This window comes from Hemitrygon akajei, chromosome 11 (assembly GCF_048418815.1).
Source record: "Hemitrygon akajei chromosome 11, sHemAka1.3, whole genome shotgun sequence".
Lineage (NCBI taxonomy): Eukaryota > Metazoa > Chordata > Chondrichthyes > Myliobatiformes > Dasyatidae > Hemitrygon > Hemitrygon akajei.
In genome coordinates this window covers 168,671,405-168,691,922 of record NC_133134.1, presented here as the reverse complement: position 1 = coordinate 168,691,922, position 20,518 = coordinate 168,671,405, and the positions used below count along the sequence as shown (strand labels likewise).

Here is a 20,518-nt window from a genome sequence, read left to right as displayed (position 1 = left end):
TGCCAGAGTGAAGTTGTAAATAACATCCAACTGCCTGAGGATCCCCGGCTCCAGATTTCTTCCTCGGGGTTTACTCCTGAAGCCTTTCCCGTGGGTGGGTATGGCCGCAAGGCAGCGGAGGCTTAAAATCGGTTTTCCTTCTCCTAGGCTGCTGTCCCAGGCTGATGACCCCCACCACCCTGCCCGGAAAAAACCCCCCCAAATATCATGACCTATTCTAGTCATAATAAGCCTGACAATGAATGCAGTTTCAGCAATCGGTGAAGGTTTGGCAAATACTCCCCTGTGGCAGAGGCCAATGTGCTACTGTCTCCAAAGATGTTATAAATACAGGAATACCTGAGTGGCTGGGTTTGTGTTCCATAAGGAGCAATGTGATAAAACTAGGCACAGGCTTTAAAAAAAATTTTGTACTCTCATTCATGAGAGCAGCTGGGAATCTTAATTTAACATCTCCAAAGGATAGCACATCAGCTGGTACAGTACCTGGAGACACTATTGTGGCTGAAATCAGTTTGACATACAATCAACTTGTGTATAGATGCTACCTTAGGTACTGGTATTTTTTTTAATTTTTCTTTTCTTTTTAAAGCTGCTTTGGATCCACAGTAACAATTATTTCGTTCTCCTTTACACTTGTGTACTGGAAATGACATTAAATAGTCTTGAATCTTGGGTTTAAAGCACCCAAGTAGGAATGGATTTGGTCCTGTCCATCATGAGCAAAGCTCTCCTTACCATTGAGCACATCTACGTGAAGTGTGTCACAGGAAAGCAGCATCCATCATCAGGGACACCACCATCCAGGCTATGCTCTATTCTCACTGCTGCCATCAGGAAGGAGGTACAGGAGCCTCAGGACCCACATCACCAGGTTCAGGAACAGATATTACCTCTCAACCACCAGGCTCTTGATCCAGTGGGGATAGCTTCAATTGCCCTATCACTGAACTGTTCCCAAAACCTATGGCCTCACTTTCAAGTTCACTTCATTTTATGTTCTCAATATTTATTGCTTATTTATTAATTTGCACAGTTTGATGTCTTTTGCACACTGGTTGTCCAGCCTGGTGGTATGGTCTTTCATTGTTTGTTTCTTGGATTGTTTATTGTGACTCATGCGTACTTTGAACAACCCTTGGACCTCTTTTTATATATTGTTCCATAGGATCTGACTAGCCTACTTGATGTTTAAGTACAGGCAGTCCCCGGGTTACAGACAACTTGTACTTATGAATGGACTGTCCTAAAGCCTATTGTATTGAAAGTTTGAGATAAATACAATGGTTCGTAATAACAAACGCACGCACTATATTGTGACACTCATGAAAACATTGTGCAGCTTCAGCGGTTCGTCAGCTCGAGGAAGGAGAACGCCGTCTGCCATTTTAAGTCAGATCACATTGCTGTTAACACTGAGTGTGTAACTTTGTACTTAGCTTAAATTTTTCTTTTATTTACCATGTCTTCAAAGCGCAAATCCGATGCAAGTGCTGGTGATGGATCAAAGAAAAGGAAAACGATCACGATTAAAAATAAGGTGGAAATAATAAAGCGATCGGAAAGAGGTGAAATGTCATTGGTCATCGGAAAAGCATTAGGCTGCAGTCGGTCAACGACTGGAACAATTTTAAAGGATAAAGTGAGAATAATGGAGCATGTGAAAGACCCTGCCCCCGATGAAAGCTACAATTATTACTAAGCAATGCAGTGGTTTAATTATTGAAATGGAAAGGCTATTGATAATTTGGTTAGACGATCAAAATCAGCGAAATATTCCTATTAGCCTTACTTTGCGAGAAAAGGCTTGAAGCCTTTTCAATGATTTAAAAGCTGCACGTACAGCAAGTGAAGGTGATTGTGATGAAGAATTTGTTGCGAGTAGGGGGTTACCTCAAATGCCCCTTCCGGTATGCAAGACATCGATGGCACTGTATGTAGTTACTTTTATTATTATGTTTAAGTGTTTTATATGCATAGAAAGGTAAAATATATACTAAGACAAGCGTTTGACTAACTGATGCTAAACAAGACCGAATGTACCTATTCTGACTTGTGTACAAATCCAACTTAAAGATGGACTTAGAACGGAACTCGTTCGGGGACTGCCTGTATTTCAGTAATTGCCACTAAATTGGTTTTACCACTCTTGCACGTTTGTGTATTAATAATCCCTCAGGTAGAATAATGAACCAGACATCGCTTGTCACTGAGAGTTTAATACCTGAGTTTGAAGATTTACAGTGCAATACAGATTCAAACCACACCATTGAATGCCTGAAATCTGGAACCAAGCCTAAAGAGGGTCATCGCTGTCCTGTCAGTGCTAGACATTACACCACGGAGAAACAATCAAATGCTTGTCCTTTGCTGGAAGCTTTGGAAAAGGATTCCCCCCACCCTCCTAAATACAACACTGCCTTTATCCATGCCTGTAATGCTGTCAATCCACATTGCTTGGAGTTCCATACTGCCCACGCTCCAGTGTCCCTCAAGCTCAGCAACTGTGCAACAAAACCTTCCTGATTGAAGACTGGATTTGTGGGGGAAGTGTCTAACCAGCTTCCCCTACCTCCTTCCCACCCCCAGGAGAACAGGAAAAATAGGTTGTTTGCCTCAATACTTAACATTTGCAACAGTACAAATGATGTGATACATGATCAGTTTATTCCCCCAGGAGTGTATGAAGGACAGACAAGAATATTGTGCAGGCTTTTGGGAATATTAAAATTTTCTAGCTATTTTTATTTCAGTGATATAGCACAGACTAGGCCCTTCCAACCCTTTGAGCCATGCTGCTCCATCAACCTCCAACAAACCTGATAATTAACCTACCACGTACATCTTTGTACTCCGGGAGGAAGCAGGAGGATCCAGGGAAACCCAAGCATTCCACAGGGAGGATGTGCTGAGACTCCTTCCAGGGCATCGCTCTGCTACACTACCCCCGATCTCCAAACTCTTCTAGTTGTCTAGCAACAGGTGTGCAGCGTGAATCCACAGCTGAATCAACACCTTCATGCTGGTGAAATAGTGAGCAAACCTCAAGGAAGTTCCACGTTGCCAGTGTCCCTGGCTGGTATTTCACCTCCTGCCTTCTGTGTCCCATTAGGATGTACCTCCAACAATGATGTAATATGTTTTATAATCCCATGCTTTTATGCTGTATGTTATGTATTGTTTCTTAGTCACCATCAGGCTCAGCAAAGATAGCACAATCAACACCCAAGCAAAGCATAAACACGAGATTCTAATGAAGGGGCCAGAGATTCAATGAGTCAAAGCATAAACACGAGATTCTGATGAAAACTTCAATGAAGGTCAAAGCACAACACAGAATCCTGCAGATGCTGGAAAGCCAAAGCAACACAAAATGCTGGAGGAACTGAGCTGGTCAGGGAGCATCTATAGAAATGAATAAACAGTCGATGTTTTAAGCCAAGACCCTGCATCAGATCTGGAAAGGAAGAGGGAAGCAGCAAGAATTCTTTCCCCTTCCCCTTCAGTGTTGATGTTGTGACAAGGCAAAGGCTAAGCTAGTGTCCAGTCAGGGATAGTTTACAGATTGTGTGCAGTCAACCCAGGCAAGAGCACAGCTTCCTCTTGTAGAGCAGGGGACGGGAGCCACTGGGCACGCCAAGACACAAGAAGAATGCAAGGCACACACTAAATTATTGGACAATTACTAACTCTAAAGTATCATTGGGTGTTAGCTTGTAGTTTCTATTGGCTATTAACACTTATTGTAGTGTGATTGGCAATTGATTATGCAAATAAGGAATTTGCACATACAGTTACCAGTTGGTCAATAACTAGTCAATTTTCTATAAAAATGTCTTTTCGTTGTTTAGTTTGGTGACGGGGCCAGACTATTCTCCTTGTGCACAATAAAGTGTGATCGAAGAGCTAGTCCAGTTACTCAACAGCACCAGTACTGATGAAGGGTCTTGGGGCAAAATGTTAACTCTTTATTCCCCTGCATACATGCTGCCTGACCCGCTGTGTTCCTCCAGATCATCCAGCTGGAACCTACTGATGGGTAGGGTAGGGTAGGCAAAAGCACAAGGGTGACAGGAGATTAAAAGAAGTAAGTAAGCAAGATCCAAGCAATGACCCACTATTTCCAAAAGCTAGAATGCCCGGAGGCTTGAGTGATATGCACCTTCCATTATTCTGAACATGTGGTCAACTGGTCCTAATCGTCCACAAGGGACAAATTCTGGAAGGAGACGTAACTGCAATTGTACACAACAAAGAGCCAGAAACCACGGCGGACAGGAGAGTAGGAAATAGAACACTGGGCTAAGGAAAACAGGCTCTGCAGTTTTCCAAATAAACTTGTACAAAGAAACAACTAAAACATTGCAGTGCTTCTCAAAAACATCATTTGCAAACAACCTATTGATATTTATATATTCTTTGTTGTACTGTTCTAACCCTGGAATAATAATTCAAGAGAAGGATCCCGAAGCAAGTTCTATGAAATATTCCTGTTGCATGGGAGCTGTTTATAAATGTCCCAACTGCATGAGGACAGACAGAATCTGAGTTGAACCAATTACAATTCAAATACAGTTTAATCCTACTTACTCTCTTTGGTGTCATGCTATTTTTTTTTAAGAAAGGTCCTTGAGAAGCAGAACAAACCGATTATATAGACACAAGTACAGTTTCTTCCAGAGCCTGTTCAGGCCTCCATCTGATGAGCCAGCTCCATGCTGCTTGCCTCAGGTCGTTTCTAAGGCTCCCCCGTTACTGAGCTGTTACTTAACGAGCATCTGGACTTCTTGCAGCAGACGTTGTCCAGACAAGTTGCCTGGCTCCAGCTTCAGCATCTCAGAGAGATCAACAATACTGCCCTTGTAATCCTGAAGAAATAAAAAGTAAAGCCTATTGCTCCATTTCCAACTGAGATTAAAAAAAGATTAGCTGTATTTGTCATGTGTACATCAAAACATTGGAACCTCCAGTGGTGTTAGAAAGTTTATAAACCCTGTAGAATTTTCTCTATTTCTGCGTAAGTGAGCTATATTTTGATTAGATCTACATGCAAGTCCTAAAACTAGATAAAGAGAATCTAAAACATTATATTTAATGGTTCAATATTACATGTATTTGTTGGGAAAAGTACGTGAGCCTTTGCTTTCAGTGACAGGTGCGACCCCCTTGTACAGCAATAACTTCAACCAAATGTTTCCAGTAACTGTTGGTCCATCCTGCACATTGGCTTGGAGGAATTTTAGGCCATTCCTCCTTACAAAAAAAATTACTTCACTCTGGGATGTTGGTGGGTTTCATTGCATGAACTGCTGGCTTCAAGTCCTTTCACATTTCTATAGGATTAGGTCAGGACTTTGACTCAGCCATTCCAACACACAAATTAGCTCTTTTTAAACCATTCTGTTGTTGATTTACTCCTGTCTTTCTGATCACCGTCTTGTTGCATCATCCAACTTCTGTTAAGTTTCAGGTGACGGACCAGAAAAACTGCTTCTCTCTCTCTCCACAGACATTACCTGACCTGCTCAGTGTCTCTGGCATAATATGCACAAAATGCTGGAAGAAATCAGGCAGCATCTATGGAGGGGAATAAACAGTCAACACTTCAGGCCAAGAAACTTCATCTAGACTAGAAAGGAAGGGACAGGCAGTCAACTGTTTATTCCTCTCCATAGATGCTGCCCGACTTGCTGAGTTCCTGCAGCATTTTGAGTGTGTGTTGCTCTGGATTTCCAGCATCTGCAGAACCTCTTGTGATTATGAGTGTTTTTGACTTTTCTGTTTTTCTTTCAGATTTCCAGCATCTGTAATGTTTATTTATCAATATAAACATTCAACTGTGCTCTTAGAACGGCTGTTTTTAAATTGAAAAGTAAATGAAGGAGCTATTAATCAGAATAGAATCAGGTTTACTATTCCCGGTGTATGTTGTACAACTTTAAGTTCAATACATAATAATAGAGAAAAAACTGAATTATTTTGAGTATTTACAGTATATTAAATCATTAAATTAAAAACAGTAGTGCAAAAATAAAACCCTGTCTGAAGTCCACAATCAGTCCATAATCCAAGTCACCGAAGCTTGGTCAGAGAAGTCGTTTATAAAGGCTATCTTACAGGTCAGATGTGGTTTAAGAAGGAATACCAGAGCATGGTTTTGGTTTATTATCAACACAGATGCTGAAAATTCAAAGCAACATACACAAAATGCTGGAGGAACAGCAGCAGCATCTATGGAAATGAATAGATAGTCGCCATTTCGGGAGAAGACCCTTCTTCAGGACTGAGAAGGAGAAGAAGAAGATGCCAGAATAAAAGGTGGGGGGCAGGGAAGGAGGGAGGATAGCTCGAAGGTGACAGGTGAAGCCAGGTGATCGGGAAAGGTCAGGGCTGCAGAAGAAGGAATCTGATAAGAGAGGAGAGTGGACCAAAGGAGAAGAGGAAGTGGGTGAAGGCAGGTGAGAAGTAGTGAGAAGACAGAGTGGGGAATGGGGGGTGTGAAATCCAGAGTAACACACACAATGCTGGAGGAACTCAGCAGGTCAGGCAGCATCTATGGAGCAGAATAAACAGTCAATGTTTGAGGCCCAGGCACTTCATTAGGACTGAGGAATCCAGAGTGACACATACAATGCTGTAGGAACTCAGCAGGTCAGGAGCAGAATAAACAGTCAATGAATAGGCACTTCATTAGGACTGAGGAAGCAAACTGCAAGGTGACAATGCCCGTGCAGTTGAAGGTAAGGTGTTAGTAAGAGAAATAGACATGCAGAACACCGGGACTGTTTAGAAATCTGAGCTTGCCTGCCACATTGTTCTTACCTTCAGCTCTTTTCGGGCCATTGCGCGGCGGTAAAATGCTTTCAGGTTTTGGGGGTCCAGGCCCAACGCAACGGTACAGTCCCTCTCTGCTTCACGATACTGCTGCAGGTTCAGGTAGCACAGTGCTCTGCCAGGAGGACGCAACAGACAAGGTCAGGCAACAAGGCAGACTGCAGACAAAACACGAGCCACAGGCTGGTGGATCTCCCATTGACGGAGGGGACCATACAGGTTTACCTGCATGAACATGATGCTGAGGACTAATAGTCGTCACCACACAGGTCACGCTCTCTTCTCGCTGCTGCTATCACAAAGAAAGCACAGGAGCCTCAGGACTCACACCACCAGGTTCAGGAACAGTTATCGCCCCTCAACCATTAGGCTCTTGAACCAAAGCGGTAACTTCACTCAATTTCGCTTATCCCATCATTGGAAATGCTCACACGACCTATGGACTCACTTTCAAGGACTCTTCATCTCACGTACTTGATATTTATTCTTTATTTATTAATATTATTTCATGATGTATTTGCACCATTTATTGTCTTTTACACACTGGTTGAATGCCCAGTTGGTGTGACCTTTCATTGATTCTATTATGGATTTAGACCATAAGACATAGCAACAGAATTCAGCCATTTGGCCCATCAAGTCTGCTCCACCATTCAATCCTATTTTTATTCCCTCCTCAGTCTTCATCCCATAACCTTTGATGCCGTTTCCAATCAAGAACCCATCAATCTCTGCCTCAAATACACCCAATGACCTGGCCTCCACAGCTGCATGTGGTAACAAACTCCACAAATTTACCCCCAGCTAAAGAAATTTCTCTGCATCTCTGTTTTAAATGGATGCCTCTCTATCCTGAAGCTATGCCCTTTTATCTTAGGCTCCCCCACCCTAGAAAACATTACTTCCACATCTACTTTGTCCAGGCCTTTTAACATTCGAAAGGTTTCAATGAGATCCCTCCTTCTAAATTCCAGTGAGTACAGACCCAGAATCATTAAATGTTCCTCGTATGATAACCCTTTCATTCCCAGAATCATCCTTGTGAACTTCTCTGGACCCTCTTCAATGCCGGTACATCTCTTCTAATATGAGGACCACAAAACTGTTCACAATACTCAAGGTGAGGCCTCACCAGTGCCTTATAAAGCCTCAGCATCACATCCCTGCTCTTGTACTCTAGACCTCTTGAAATGAATACTAACATTGCATTTGGCTTTCACACCATCAACTCAACCTGCAAGTTAACCGTTAGAGTGTTCGGCACAAGGACTCCCAAGTCCCTGTGCATCTCAGATTTTTGTATTTTCACCCCATTTAGGAAATAGTCCACACATTTATTTCTTATACCAAACTGCATGACCATGCATTTTCTACCACTGTATTTCATTTGCCACTTTCTTGCCCATTCTCCTAATCTGAGTCCTTCTGCAGCCTACCCATTTCCTCAACACTACCTGCCCCTCCACCAATCTTCGTATCATCTGCAAACTTGGCAACAAAGCCATCTATTCCATCATCTAAATCATGATATACAGCATAAAAAGAAGTGGTCCTAACACCAACCCCTATGGAACAACACTAGTCACTGAAAAGGATCCTTTCATTCCCACTCTCTGCATCCTACCGATCAGCCAATGTTCTCACCATGCCAGTAACTTTCCTATAATACAATGGGTTCCTATCTCGGTAAGCAGCTTCATGTGTGACACCTTGTCAAAGCCCTTCTGAAAGTCCAAATATACAACATCCACTCCATCCCCTTTATCTATCCTACTTGTAAGCTCCTCAAAGAATTCCAACAGATTCGTCAGACAAGATTTTCCCTGAAGGAAACCATGTTGACTTTGTACTATCTTGTCCTGCGTCACCAAGTACTCCATCACCTCATCCTTAACAATTGAAATCAACATCTTCCCAACCACTGAGGTTAGGCTATCTGGTCTATAATTTCCTTTTTGCTGCCTTCCTCCTTTCTTAGTAGGTGGTCTAGTAACAGAGGACGATCGATCCAAACTAGGATCTAACCAACAATTGAAATCACCACCCAGTATAAGAGAGTATGAGTTTAAGTCTGGTAGTGAGGAGAAAAAACGTTCAAAAAAATTAACATCGTCAAAATTGGGGGCATACAGGTTTGCTAGTACAACTTTAGTATTATATAGTTTACCAGAAACAATAACAAAACGGCCATTTGTATCAGATATCTTATTATGGAGTTCAAAAGGAATATTTGAGTTAATAAGGATGGAGACCCCCCCCCTAGCTTTGGCAGCAAAGGATGAATGAAAATGCTGACCCGCCCACTTTGACAAAAGCCGGGAGTTATCAGAACAACGAATATGAGTTTCTTGAAGGAAAGCAATGTCCGCTTTGAGTTGTTTAATATGTGAGAAGACCTTCCTTCTTTTAACAGGGTGATTCAATCCCTTTACATTCTAGCTCACAAATTTAAGTGTATTAACCATTATCAATTGTTAGTGCGTAGAAGGCAGCAGGCATATAAAAAGTCAAGCAGTACAATTAACAGTCTGGGAGCAAAAATGTAAACATAGATTCGTAGAATCAAAACAGAAACATGTCCTGAGTAACAGAGGAAAGCAAAGGAAACAGTGAGTAGTGTTGGAACTGGAGAATCCACCCCACCGTCCCAACCCAAAACTAGACGGCTACCAAAAAAAGCAGCTAGCTCTACCAAAAAAATTAACCCAAATATGACTTCCAGTTCTGTGTCATTAACAACAGTTCCGTATAAATACTATAGCAAATGGTAACTAGTTTATGCACTAGAAAACATAACAAATAGGAACAGCTTCAGCAGAAGCGTGAGACTTAATAGAAAGAAAATCAAAAGAAAACCAAAACTAACTTACCCGCGAAAAATTATAGAAGATTAAAAGAAAAAAAAGGGAGGGAGAAAAGAGGAAAATTATAGATTCGAAAAGAGTACTTATCAACCATTTACAGAAAAAAAAAGGCAAAACTTAAACTATGAATCAACCAACAGGGAGGCCTTCAATAAAAACTCCCAACCTCCAAAACAAGTTAAAGTCAATTGTAGATCTCTATAGATAAAGTTATACAAGAATACAATAGATTGCACAAGTACAATCTAAACGGCCGCAGGGAAACATTGAACTTGGATTATCTATTTAGAAAGAACGCACCAAGTCCAGGGAGAGATTGTCTACAGCCCTTAGAGTCTCAATAGATAATGTCTGAATTATTCAAGTATAGTCTGAGTCAGGAAAAAAAGTAGCTTTACTACGAGAGGTACTTATCCACCATTTTAGAAGGTCAGACCGGGTTCCTGAGGAGACGGGATAGCCGGAAGACTTCCGACAAATGCTTCAGCATCCTTCACTGATTTAAACCACTTATATTCTCCAGTAGTAAGCGTAATTCGCAGGTCGGCTGGATTGCGAAGAGAGGGTCTAAAACCACGATCAAAAAGCACTTTCATTACACCTTTAAACTCAGCGCGCATCTACAGAACCTGGGGGGCAAAATCCTCCACAAAACGAATGACTGTATTTTGAAACGCAAAAGTACCTCTGCGGCGTGCCTCCATCATCAAACGGTTTTTCACCTGGTATTGATGAAAGCACAAAATTACTGGCTGTGGGCGGGAACCCAGAGTTGCACGGGGAACGTAGATCCTGTGTGCCCTTTCAAGCTCAGGTGGAGTCGGAAGAAATTCTTTCCCAAAAATCTCACAGAGAAAATCAGAAAAAAATTTCACGGGAGAGCCCTGTTCGGTGGCCTCTGGCAAACCAAGAATTCGTAGATTGCAACGTCTGCTGCAGTTTTCAAGATCCACCATTTTGGAAAAAAGCTTACAAACCTGCTGCTCCAGGCTGGAGCACAGGGTTTCCAAATATTGGGCACGGTGTTTTAAATCTTCAGAAGCCGAGTCGATGCAAGATAAATGTTCGGCATGTTTGTCCACTCTAGCGTTGATCCGATCCAATTTGACATCCAGCCGGTTGAAAGAAGTTCTAAATTCCTTTAAAATATCTTGTCGATGCTGTTCCAAAGCAGCGAGAATGTCAACTGGCAAAGCCATAGAAATTTCCTTTTTCCCGGTTTTAGTACTTTTGTTAGACATTGTAAGATAGACGTGTTCGCAGGCAAGTAAGAGAAACCTAATAAAATACCTAACTAAGGTTTAAGAATGGAGACATATAGTGCAAAGGTAGGGAAAATGACAGAGCAAAAGTTCGGAACAGCTAAACAGTCGCCATCTTGCCGGAAGTCCCCTCCTTTCTTAAGAGTGGTGTGACATTTGCAACTTTCCAGTCCCCTGGCACTATGCCAGAGTCCAATGATTTATGAAAGACCATTACTAATGCCTCCACAATCCCTACCGCTACCTCTTTCAGTACCCTAGGGTGCAGTTCATCTGGTGTGGGTGACTTATGTGCCTTTAGGTCTTTCAGCTTTTTGACCATCTTCTCTCTTGTAATAGCAACTGCCTCACTTCTCTTCCCTCACACCCTTAAACATTTGGAAGATGCTAGCATCGTCCACAGTGAAGACTGATGCAAAATACTCATTTAGTTCATCAGCCATCTCCTTGTCTGCCGTTTTTATTTCTCCTGCCTCATTTTCTAGCAGTCCTATATCGACTCTCATCTTTTTTTATTTCCTTGAAAAGGATTTTTCTATCCGCCCTGATCTTGTTTGCTAGCTGCTTTCACATTTCATCTTTTCCCTCCTGATGATTCTTTTAGTTGCTTTCTGTAGATTTTTTAAAAGCTTCCCAATCCTCTGTCTTCTAATTTTTGCTGTGTTGTATGCCCTCTTTTTTGCTTTTACATTAGCTTTGACTTCCCTTGTTGACCATGGTTGTACTATTTTGTCATTTGAGTATTTTTTCACTTCTGGAATACACACGTCCTGTATCTTCCTCATTTCCCCCAGAAACTCAAGCCATTGCTATTCATCCCTGCCAGCATCTCCTTCCAATTTAATGTCACCAACTCCTCTCTCATATCATTGTAATTTCCTTTACTCCACTGAAATACTGCTACATCAGACTTTATTTTCTTCCTATCAAATTTCAAGTTCAACTCAATCATATTGTGATCACTGTCTCCCAAGTGTTCCTTTACCTCAAGCTCCCTAATCATCTCTGGTTCATCATAAAACACCCAATCCAGTATAGCTGATCCCCTAGTAGTCTCAACGACAAACTGCTCTATAAAGCCATCTCGTAGGCATTTAACAAACTCGCTCTCTTGATCCCAACCTAATTTTCCAAATTGACCTGCATGTTAAAATCTCCCATGACTATCATAACATTGCCTTTTGACTCATCTTTTCTATTTCCATTGTAATCTGTAGTCTACATCCCTGCTACTGTTGGGAGACCTGTATACAACTACCATCGGGCTCTTTTTACCCTTGCAGTTTCCTAACTCAACCCATAAGGATTTAATACAGCTTTCTACTGATTTGATGCCATTCTTTACCAGCAGAGCCACACCATTCGTCTGCCTACCTTCCTATCCCAATGATACAATGCATAACCTTGGCCATTTTGCTCCCAACTATAACCATCCTTCAGCCACAATGCAGGGATGACCACATCACACCTGACAATCTGTAAAAGTGCAACAAGATCATCCACCTTATTTCTTATACTCTGTGCATTGAGATATCAAATTTGAGTACTGTATCTGCTACCCTTTTTGATTGTGCAGCCCTAATGATACTCACCCAGTTGGCTGCAATTTTGTCCTATTATCTGCCTGCCTTCCTGACAGTCTGACTATACATTATCTCTGCTTTTTTTTAAACCAACTATTCTATCCTGAGTCCCTTAACTACAGTTACTACCCCCTGCTCCCCGCCAACCTAGTTTAAACCCTTCCCAACAGCTCTAACAAACCTGCCCGCGAGAATATTGGTCCTCCTCGGGGTCCGGTGCAACAAGTCATACCTCCCCCAGAATTATTGAGTATGCCCTAAAGGAAGGGAATATCAGGATTGTACATAGTGACATACTGTATGTGTACTTTGATAATAAATTTACTTTGAACTTAATTGTGTGTAGGCCATGACTTGATTATGTAGCAGAAGCTGGGACTAGATCATAAGATATAGGAGATGAATTAGGCCATTTTGGCCCATCGACATTCAGTCATGGCTGATTAGTATTTAATTCTGTTAAAGATTTTTAAAGACCAAAGATTAGCTTTATTTGCCAGATGCACATCAAAACATACAGTGAAATGTGTCATTTGCAACTGGGATCAACACCCAGCAGAGTTTGGCCACGTGCTGGGGCAGCCCGCAAGTGTCACCCCGCTTCCTGCGCCAACATAGCATGCCCACACCTTACTAACCATAACTAACTCTTCAGAAACCGGAGCACCCAGAGGAAACACACACGGTCACGAGGAGAACATACAAACTTCTTACAGACAGCGTGGGAATTGAACCTCGGCCACTGGTACTGTGAAGCATTTTGCTAGCCGTTAGGCTGCGGGCCACCAACGTACCTGTTTGTGTAGGTGGTACACTCGTTGCTGTTCAGCTTCAGACTTGCAGTGTACTTGCTCACTGCCTCTCTGTACTGTCCCTTCTTCACAAGCAGGTTCCCTTCTTCCTTAAGAGACTTAGCTTGCTTGAGGCTGCTGGAAGCTGACAATAGCAAGCGTTGAGTATAGTTCACGAGAGGCCACGTTTGCTCACACACCTCACAAGGTTAAGTTACTGCTTCGAGTGCTGAATATCACTCCTGACATCAGGCTAACCTTCTCTATCCTCCCCAAGCCCGTTATCCCTCCCTTCACCATACCCCAGCCTGCCGCAACATCCTCACACCACAGGCCTCCCACGCACATCCTCCAAATTCTCTTCTGGTGAAGGCTCTCAGCCCAAAATGCCGAATGTCAATTATCCTCCACAGCTGCTGCCCGACCCGCTGAGTTCCTCCAGCATTTTGTGTGTGTTGAACTCTCACAGAACTCCACATCACTGTGATTGACTGAGACACACACACACAACCCCCTCATCATTTCCACCACAGATGGCAAAGTGTGGTCAGGAGCCAGTCTTTGCTGTTTGAGAACCATCAGAGTTGCCAAGGAGACTGAATACATCTCCCAGAGGTGAGAAGCCAGTCTCGATCCCACAAGGTCCATATGCTGCTAGACTTTAATTTTCCAGGTGGAAAAATACACAGTCATTGAAAAACCTGTTTTATTTTACTGTGATACAGTGCACAACAGGCCCGTCCGGACCTTCGAGCTACACTGCACAGCAATCCCCAATTTAACCCTAGCCTAATCACAGGACAATTTACAATAACCAATTAACCTACCAACCGGTAGGTCTTTGAACTGTACGAGGAAACCGCAGCACCCGGAGGAAAACCCACGCGTTCACGGGGAGAACGTAGAAATTCCTTACAGGCAGCGGTGGGAATTGAACCCAGGTTGCTGATACCGTAAAGCTTTGTGCTAACCACTATGCTACCCTTGGTCGTGGAGAACTACTACCCTGAAAAAAGTCCTGCTGACCTAATCCTTCAAACTGCACCTGGACCATATCCCACCAACCTCTCCCAATTCATGTATTTATTCAAACTTCTCCTAAATAACCATATAACAATCACAGCACGGAAACAGGCCATTCCGGCCCAGTTGAAATAGTTGAAATATTTCAACTGAACCCACATCTACCACTTCTGCTGGCAGTTCAATCCACACTCAAAGTGAAGTGTTTAACATCACCCCTGATGGCTCTGTGATTTCTAGTTCTGGACATCCCAATTAACTGAAATATTTTATTGCCAACTACCTCATTTGGACTTCTACCTTTAAAAAGCTGATCAAGTCATTGCTTGACAATCTAAATTCCAGAGTGCATCTGTAGATGGCATATTCTTAACCTTTAGAACTCGGACAAAATGACACAACAGTTGGGTCTGATCCTCTTACCCGAATTGTCTCCATTCTGCTGCACGCTTATCTTCTCTGTGCCTGCATTTCCAGGAGTGCTGGCCCTCCAGTTGTGCTGGAATGCGATAGGTACTGATGGCAGCGGAGGCAGTTTATCACGCCAATTGCTCCCATCCATGTCTATCAACACCTTCCTCATTCTACAAAAGGAGTGGAGGACAGATAAACACAGATGATATGGTAGGTGAGAAAACACCTGGGAACATGGTGTACAGTTTTGGTTACAGGAACGATAGATACCATTAAACTTGAAGTATAGAGAAGATTTATGATGCTGCTACCAGGCCTGAGTTACAGCAATAGGAACAGGATAGCAGGCTAGGAATAAGATTCCTTGTAGTGTAGGAGACTGCAGGGTGACCTCATAGAGGTCTATAAAATCATGACCAATACCTGGTCGATGGAACTAGGCAGAATAGCAGTTTGGCAAGGAATAATTGAGCCAAAAGGACTTTTATTTACTGTGCTGTAGTGTTCTTGTAGCACACGGCAGAACAGGAATGGGAAATGGAATTTTAAAACGTTTGGCTGCTGGGAAGTTCTGATTTAGGTGGATGAAGCAAAGCCGCTCCACGTACACTCCCCCTCCGGGTCTCACAGAATGTACAGGAGGCCGCATCAGGAGATGAGCCTAGACGAGGTGTTGCATCACCTGGGAGGACTGTTTGGGGCCCTGAATGGATGTGAGGGAGGAGGTGAACAGACAGGTGTCACACATTGCCATTTGTGGGGGTAAGTGTCAGGAGGAAGATTAGCGGAGAGGGACGACTGGGTGGAGGTGGCAGGTAGGATCCCTAAGGAGACGGCGGAAGTTGCAGAGAGGATATGTTGGATGCAGAGGATCACGGGGTTGTAGGCAAGGCTAAGAGGAACTCCATCACCGATAGGGCGGTGGAAGGATGGAGTGAGTGTGGATGTCCGGGAAATAGAGCTGGTGCGAGTGAGGGCAGCGTCAATGGTGGGTCATTAACCAAATGTCAACTGTCCATTTCCCTCCACAGACGCCGCCTGATGTGCCGAATTCCTCCAGCTTCTTAGAAAAAAAGAACATTACAGCACAGAACAAATGATGTGCCAACCTTTTAACCTACTCTAAGATCATTCTAACCCCTCCCTCCCAAATGCCCCTAATGTATCTGCCTCTACCACCATCTCTTGTTTAATTTTCTCGTACTCTCTGCATAACACACTGAAGACTGCTGCAGGAAAACAGGTTCAGAAATGACAATGAGTCAATCATTTCATTCCCTTGTGGACATTTTATTTATTGATTGGTTTATTAATTATTTACCGAGGTACAGCACGGAGTAGGCCCTTCCAGCCATGCCGCCCAGCAATAACCCGATTTAACCCCAGATTAATCACAGGACCAATGAACCTACTAACCAGTGTGTCTTTGGACTGTGGGAGGAAACCGGAGCACCTGGAGGAAACCCACGCAGTGACAGGGAGAACGTACAAACTGCTTACAGGGAGCAGCGGGAATTGAATCCAGGTTTCCTATACTGAAAAGAGGTGTGCTAACCACTACGCTACCATGTGTACCTTTTTACCACCTGCTCACCACACACCTGTTCATGCCATCCTGTGCGGCCTGAACACTGCCGTCCACCTGGGTTGCTGTCCAGTAGTCCACAAAAGCCTGGCGGTATCGTTCCAGTGCATCGTAAGCCGCAGCACGACGAATCAAAGGCTTTAGCGCAAAGGGAACCAGCTCCAACGACCTGGCAGGAGAATGACAGGGCAGAGAGACAAGCGCTCATTAGACTGAATGGACTTGGAAGCGTCATGTCCACTTTTGGTCACATTACAGGAACAGGACCTTTAGCCCATCATGACTGAGCTAAAAATACAACAAACTAAACTATTTCCCTGCTACCTGCACGTGATCCACATCCCTCAATATTCTCGTGCCTATCAAACGGTCTCATACCTTCTTCAACCACCACCCCTAGCAGCCCACTCCAAAATAAAAATCCCTGCCCAGTACAGATCCTCCGGCCCACAATATTGTGACAATCCTTTAGCCTAATCTAGGATCAATCTAATATTTCTCTCCCATTTTTCTTTGAAAGGCCCCTAATGTACGTCTCCACCACCACCCCTAACAGCCACCATCTCTGTATTAAAAAAAACTTACCCCTGACATCCCCTCCATATTTTACTCCAAACAGTTTTAAAATTACCATTATTATGTGCCATGTCACATAACATCATCATCACGTCCTGTATCGTATGATGTGGACAATCATGACCTTTGACCAAGATTGTTCTTGGCAAATTTTTCTACAGGAGTGGTTTGCCATTGCCTACTTCCGGGCAGTGTCTTTACAAGACGGGTGACCTCAGCCATTATCAATACTCTTCAGAGATTGTCAGCCTGGTGTCAGTGGTCACGTAACCAGGACTTGTGATCTGCACCAGCGGCTCATACGACCATCCACCACCTGCCCTATGACTTCACGTGACCCTGATCAGGGGCTAAGCAGGTGCTACATCTTGCCCAAGGGTGACCTGCAGGCTAATGGAGGGAAGGAGTGCCTTACAGCTCCACCCTGCCACAGATTTAAAATGATGTACCCTCGTATTAGCTATTTCCACTCCGGGAAAAAGTCTCTGGTTGTCCTCTCGAGTTACTGAAACAATTAGCTCATGAACATACACAGTACAGTCTTTAATACAGTCACTGCAATTTCCGATCTTCAGATAACAGGCAGCTCGGTTCGAATACAGGACACTCAACTCTTCAGGCCACTTCTTCCCTGAGGAAGACAGAAAAACTCAAGTCACCAAAATTCAGCAAACGGGGCACAAGTACCCCTTGTGCAAACAACAGAGAAGGAAAAGGGAAGGGACTCGGGGTAGGAGTAAGAGGGGTGTGAATTGGATCAGAGTGGATTGAAAAAAGAGAAGGGGTTGAGACGGGGGGGGGGTGTGAAGGGGATCTTGGTGATGGGAAGCTGGCAGAGATTCTGGGAGAAAAGAGATCAGGATGTGGGTAGGAAGGGGGCCTGGATGAGAAGGAAGGGGAATGGGGAGGTGAATAATGATAAGGAAGGGGAAAAGAGATGTACTGTGGAGAGCATTCTAACTGGTTGCATCACCATCTGATATGAAGGGGTCTCTGCACGTGATCTGAAAAATGCTATACACAAAGTTGTAAACTCAGGCAACTCCTTCCTGGACACTAGCCTCCCCAGGATCAAGGACATCTCAAAAAGGCAATGTCTCAAAGGGCAGCAGCCATCATCCAGGACATACGGACTTCTCATTGCTACCATCAAGGAGGTACAGGAGCCTGAAGACACACACTCAGCGATTCAGGAACAGCTTCTTCCCCTCTGCCATCAGGTTTAGGCACAGTCCATGAACCCATCAACACAATCTCACTATTTTTTCCTTTCTTTTTGCTCTACTTATTTAATTCATCTATGTTTTTCTTATTCTACCTTATAGTTCCTTTTGTGTTCTGCAATGTACTACTGTCTCAAAACAACAAATTTCAGGACACCTGCCAGTGGGGAAGGGTTCAGCGGGAAGGCAGCAGAGAAAAGGTTAAAATGTTTATCAGGGAACATGGAAAGGGGGCAAAGGGGAAGTGGTTGGAGGGCAGTAGAGCCCACTGCTCCACCCTCTCTATACCCATGACTAGGCATAGCTCAAATGCCACCTGTAAGTTTGCTGATGATACCGTAGCGGTGTGCTACAATCAGCGCTAAAATAACGACACGGAGTCGGTAAACTGCAATTAAAGATTATTTTATTCGAACTTCACAGCCTTGCTTTAAAGCCTCCCTCATCCCGCCCTCCCCGGGCGCGGATGCTGTAAGGGACACGTACTCACAAACCCCCGCAGGCTTTTTCCCTTTGTTGCGGACCTGGCCTTTGTGCCTGCGCGCTGGCTATTTGTGAGCCGGTTCGAGTGCGCTAGGAAGTGGGTCGCCACAATACAACCATTGCTGGGAGGATCTCAGATAGAGATGAGAGGGTGTACAGGAGCAAAATATACCAGCCAGTTGAGTGGCAAGACCAAAGGGCTGATTGTGGACCAGAAGTGCAAGACGAGGGAGGGAACATGAACCAATCCTCACAGAGACTGGACATGGAAAGGGTGAGCAGTTTCAAGTTCCTAGCTGACAATATCTCTGAGGATCTAACCTGGTCCCAACGTATTGATACAGCTATAAAGAAGGCAAGACAGTGACTATATTTCATAAGGAGTTTGAGGAGGTTAGGTTTGTCACCTATGCACTCGCAACCCCCCCCCCCCCCCCACCCCGGCATATACCTATTCAGTGCAGTCTTTAATATAGTCACTGCAGTTTCCAATCTTCAGATAACAGGCACCCCTCCCACAAAAACTTCTACAGCGATATCATGGGAAATATTCTGACAGGCTGCAACGCCATCTGGTATGGGGAGTGGGGGAGGGTGCACCTGCACAAGAGAGTTGTAAAATTAGTAAGCTCCATCATGGGTACTAGTGTCCGAAATACCGAAGACATCTTCAAGGAGCAGTGCCTCAGAAAGGCAGCAACCACCATCAAGGACCCCATCACCCAGAACATGCCCTCTTCTAACTGTTAGGAGAAAGGCCAAGGAGACGGCGGGGGTGAAGCCAAAGTGATGGGGAGAGGGGAAAGTCCAAGGGGACGACAGGAGGATGGGAGAGAGGGGGAAGGACGGGTGGGTGAAGGTGGGGGATGGGGAGGAAGGGGATGGGGGGGTGAAGGGGGCTGGGGGGGTTGGGGGTGAAGGTGAAGAGGCCGGGGGGGGGGTTGGGGTGAGGGGACGGGGCATTTGGGGGTGAAGGGACGGAGGGGGGGGTTGGGGGTGAAGAGGCCGGGGGGGTTGGGGTGAGGGGACGGGGGATTTGGGGGGTGAGGGGACGGGGGATTTGGGGGGTGAGGGGACGGGGGATTTGGGGGGTGAGGGGACGGGGGATTTGGGGGGTGAGCGGACGGAGGGGTTGGGGGTGAAGGGACGGAGGGGTTGGCGGTGAAGGGGACGGATGGGTTGGAGGTGACGGGGAGAATTATCTTCACCTCCTGCCCCTCCCTCTATGACCCCATTCCCCTTCCACCCCCGTTACCAGATTGCTGTAGCCGGCCGATGGCCTCCGAGTAGCGGCCCACCGCCTCTCCGTAGCGCCCGTGCTGGAAGAACTCGTTGCCGGCGGCCTTCAGCTTTGCCGCCGCGGCCTGAGGGCCCGAGCCTGTAGCCATCGAATCCAGGAGCCCGTACTCGGATTGACGGGGGTAGAGAGTGACCGGGCTGCCGGGGGGGTTGGAGGCTTGTGGATGCCTAGAGAGCCGCGGCCTAAAATCGAGCCGTGAGCCAGGAACTGATGCGAGTGAAACACCGGCACTGGTAAGGGGAGGTCCGGAGTCGGCCTCGGGCCAGGCCCCGCCCTGCCTCCTTTAACCAGTGAGGCGCCAACGCGGCTGCACGGCGGGCGGTTGCGTCTACCCGCCGCCCAAGGCCCGGGCTCACCGAGGCAAAGGCACGGCCAGAGGGGCATCTGGCGGGTAGGCAGGATGGCGAAGCCAGGGTTACAGGAGGATGGAGCTGAGGCCAAGAGCAGCCCAGGTCATGCCGAATGGCTAACTCCAGACCCTCTGTTCTCATCTCAATCCCGAGGCACATCCACAGAGGACAGGAGGGAGAGGTTGACCATGCTGGGGAAGAGAGTTGGGGCAGGGGGGAAGACACAGACC

At 45.0% G+C, this 20,518-nt stretch overlaps 2 protein-coding genes across 2 annotated transcripts in view; one reads left to right on the top strand and one right to left on the bottom strand.

The window, feature by feature from the left end:
- LOC140736272 (embryonic polyadenylate-binding protein-like) overlaps nucleotides 1–2,034 on the top strand; it is a 63,573-nt gene extending 61,539 nt beyond the window's left edge. Inside the window, exon 16 of the mRNA XM_073062219.1 lies at nucleotides 1,475–2,034. The gene's annotated coding sequence lies outside the window, so the exon portion shown is untranslated. The remainder of the gene's footprint in view (nucleotides 1–1,474) is intronic.
- Nucleotides 2,035–2,199: 165 nt separating this feature from the next.
- LOC140736273 (mitochondrial import receptor subunit TOM34-like) lies at nucleotides 2,200–20,221 on the bottom strand. The gene is made up of 7 exons (XM_073062222.1): nucleotides 19,894–20,221; nucleotides 17,464–17,563; nucleotides 16,373–16,525; nucleotides 14,781–14,941; nucleotides 13,338–13,479; nucleotides 6,823–6,949; nucleotides 2,200–4,868 (listed from the first exon to the last, which is right to left on the bottom strand). Exons 1-7 carry the CDS (start codon nucleotides 20,024–20,026, stop codon nucleotides 4,764–4,766), a joined length of 921 nt encoding a protein of 306 aa, XP_072918323.1. The 5' UTR covers nucleotides 20,027–20,221; the 3' UTR covers nucleotides 2,200–4,763.
- Nucleotides 20,222–20,518: the final 297 nt, after the last annotated feature.

What these genes read in the sequence shown, in the direction of transcription:
- LOC140736273 (XM_073062222.1), bottom strand. Translation starts at nt 20,026, where the DNA reads ATGGCTACAGGCTCGGGCCCTCAGGCCGCGGCGGCAAAGCTGAAGGCC. An exon ending in GCAGAATGGAGACAATTCGG is followed by an intron (nt 13,480 to 14,780) that starts GTAAGAGGATCA and finishes TGCTATTGTCAG; the next exon opens with CTTCCAGCAGCCTCAAGCAA. An exon ending in TGGCCCGAAAAGAGCTGAAG is followed by an intron (nt 4,869 to 6,822) that starts GTAAGAACAATG and finishes TTATTTCTTCAG; the next exon opens with GATTACAAGGGCAGTATTGT.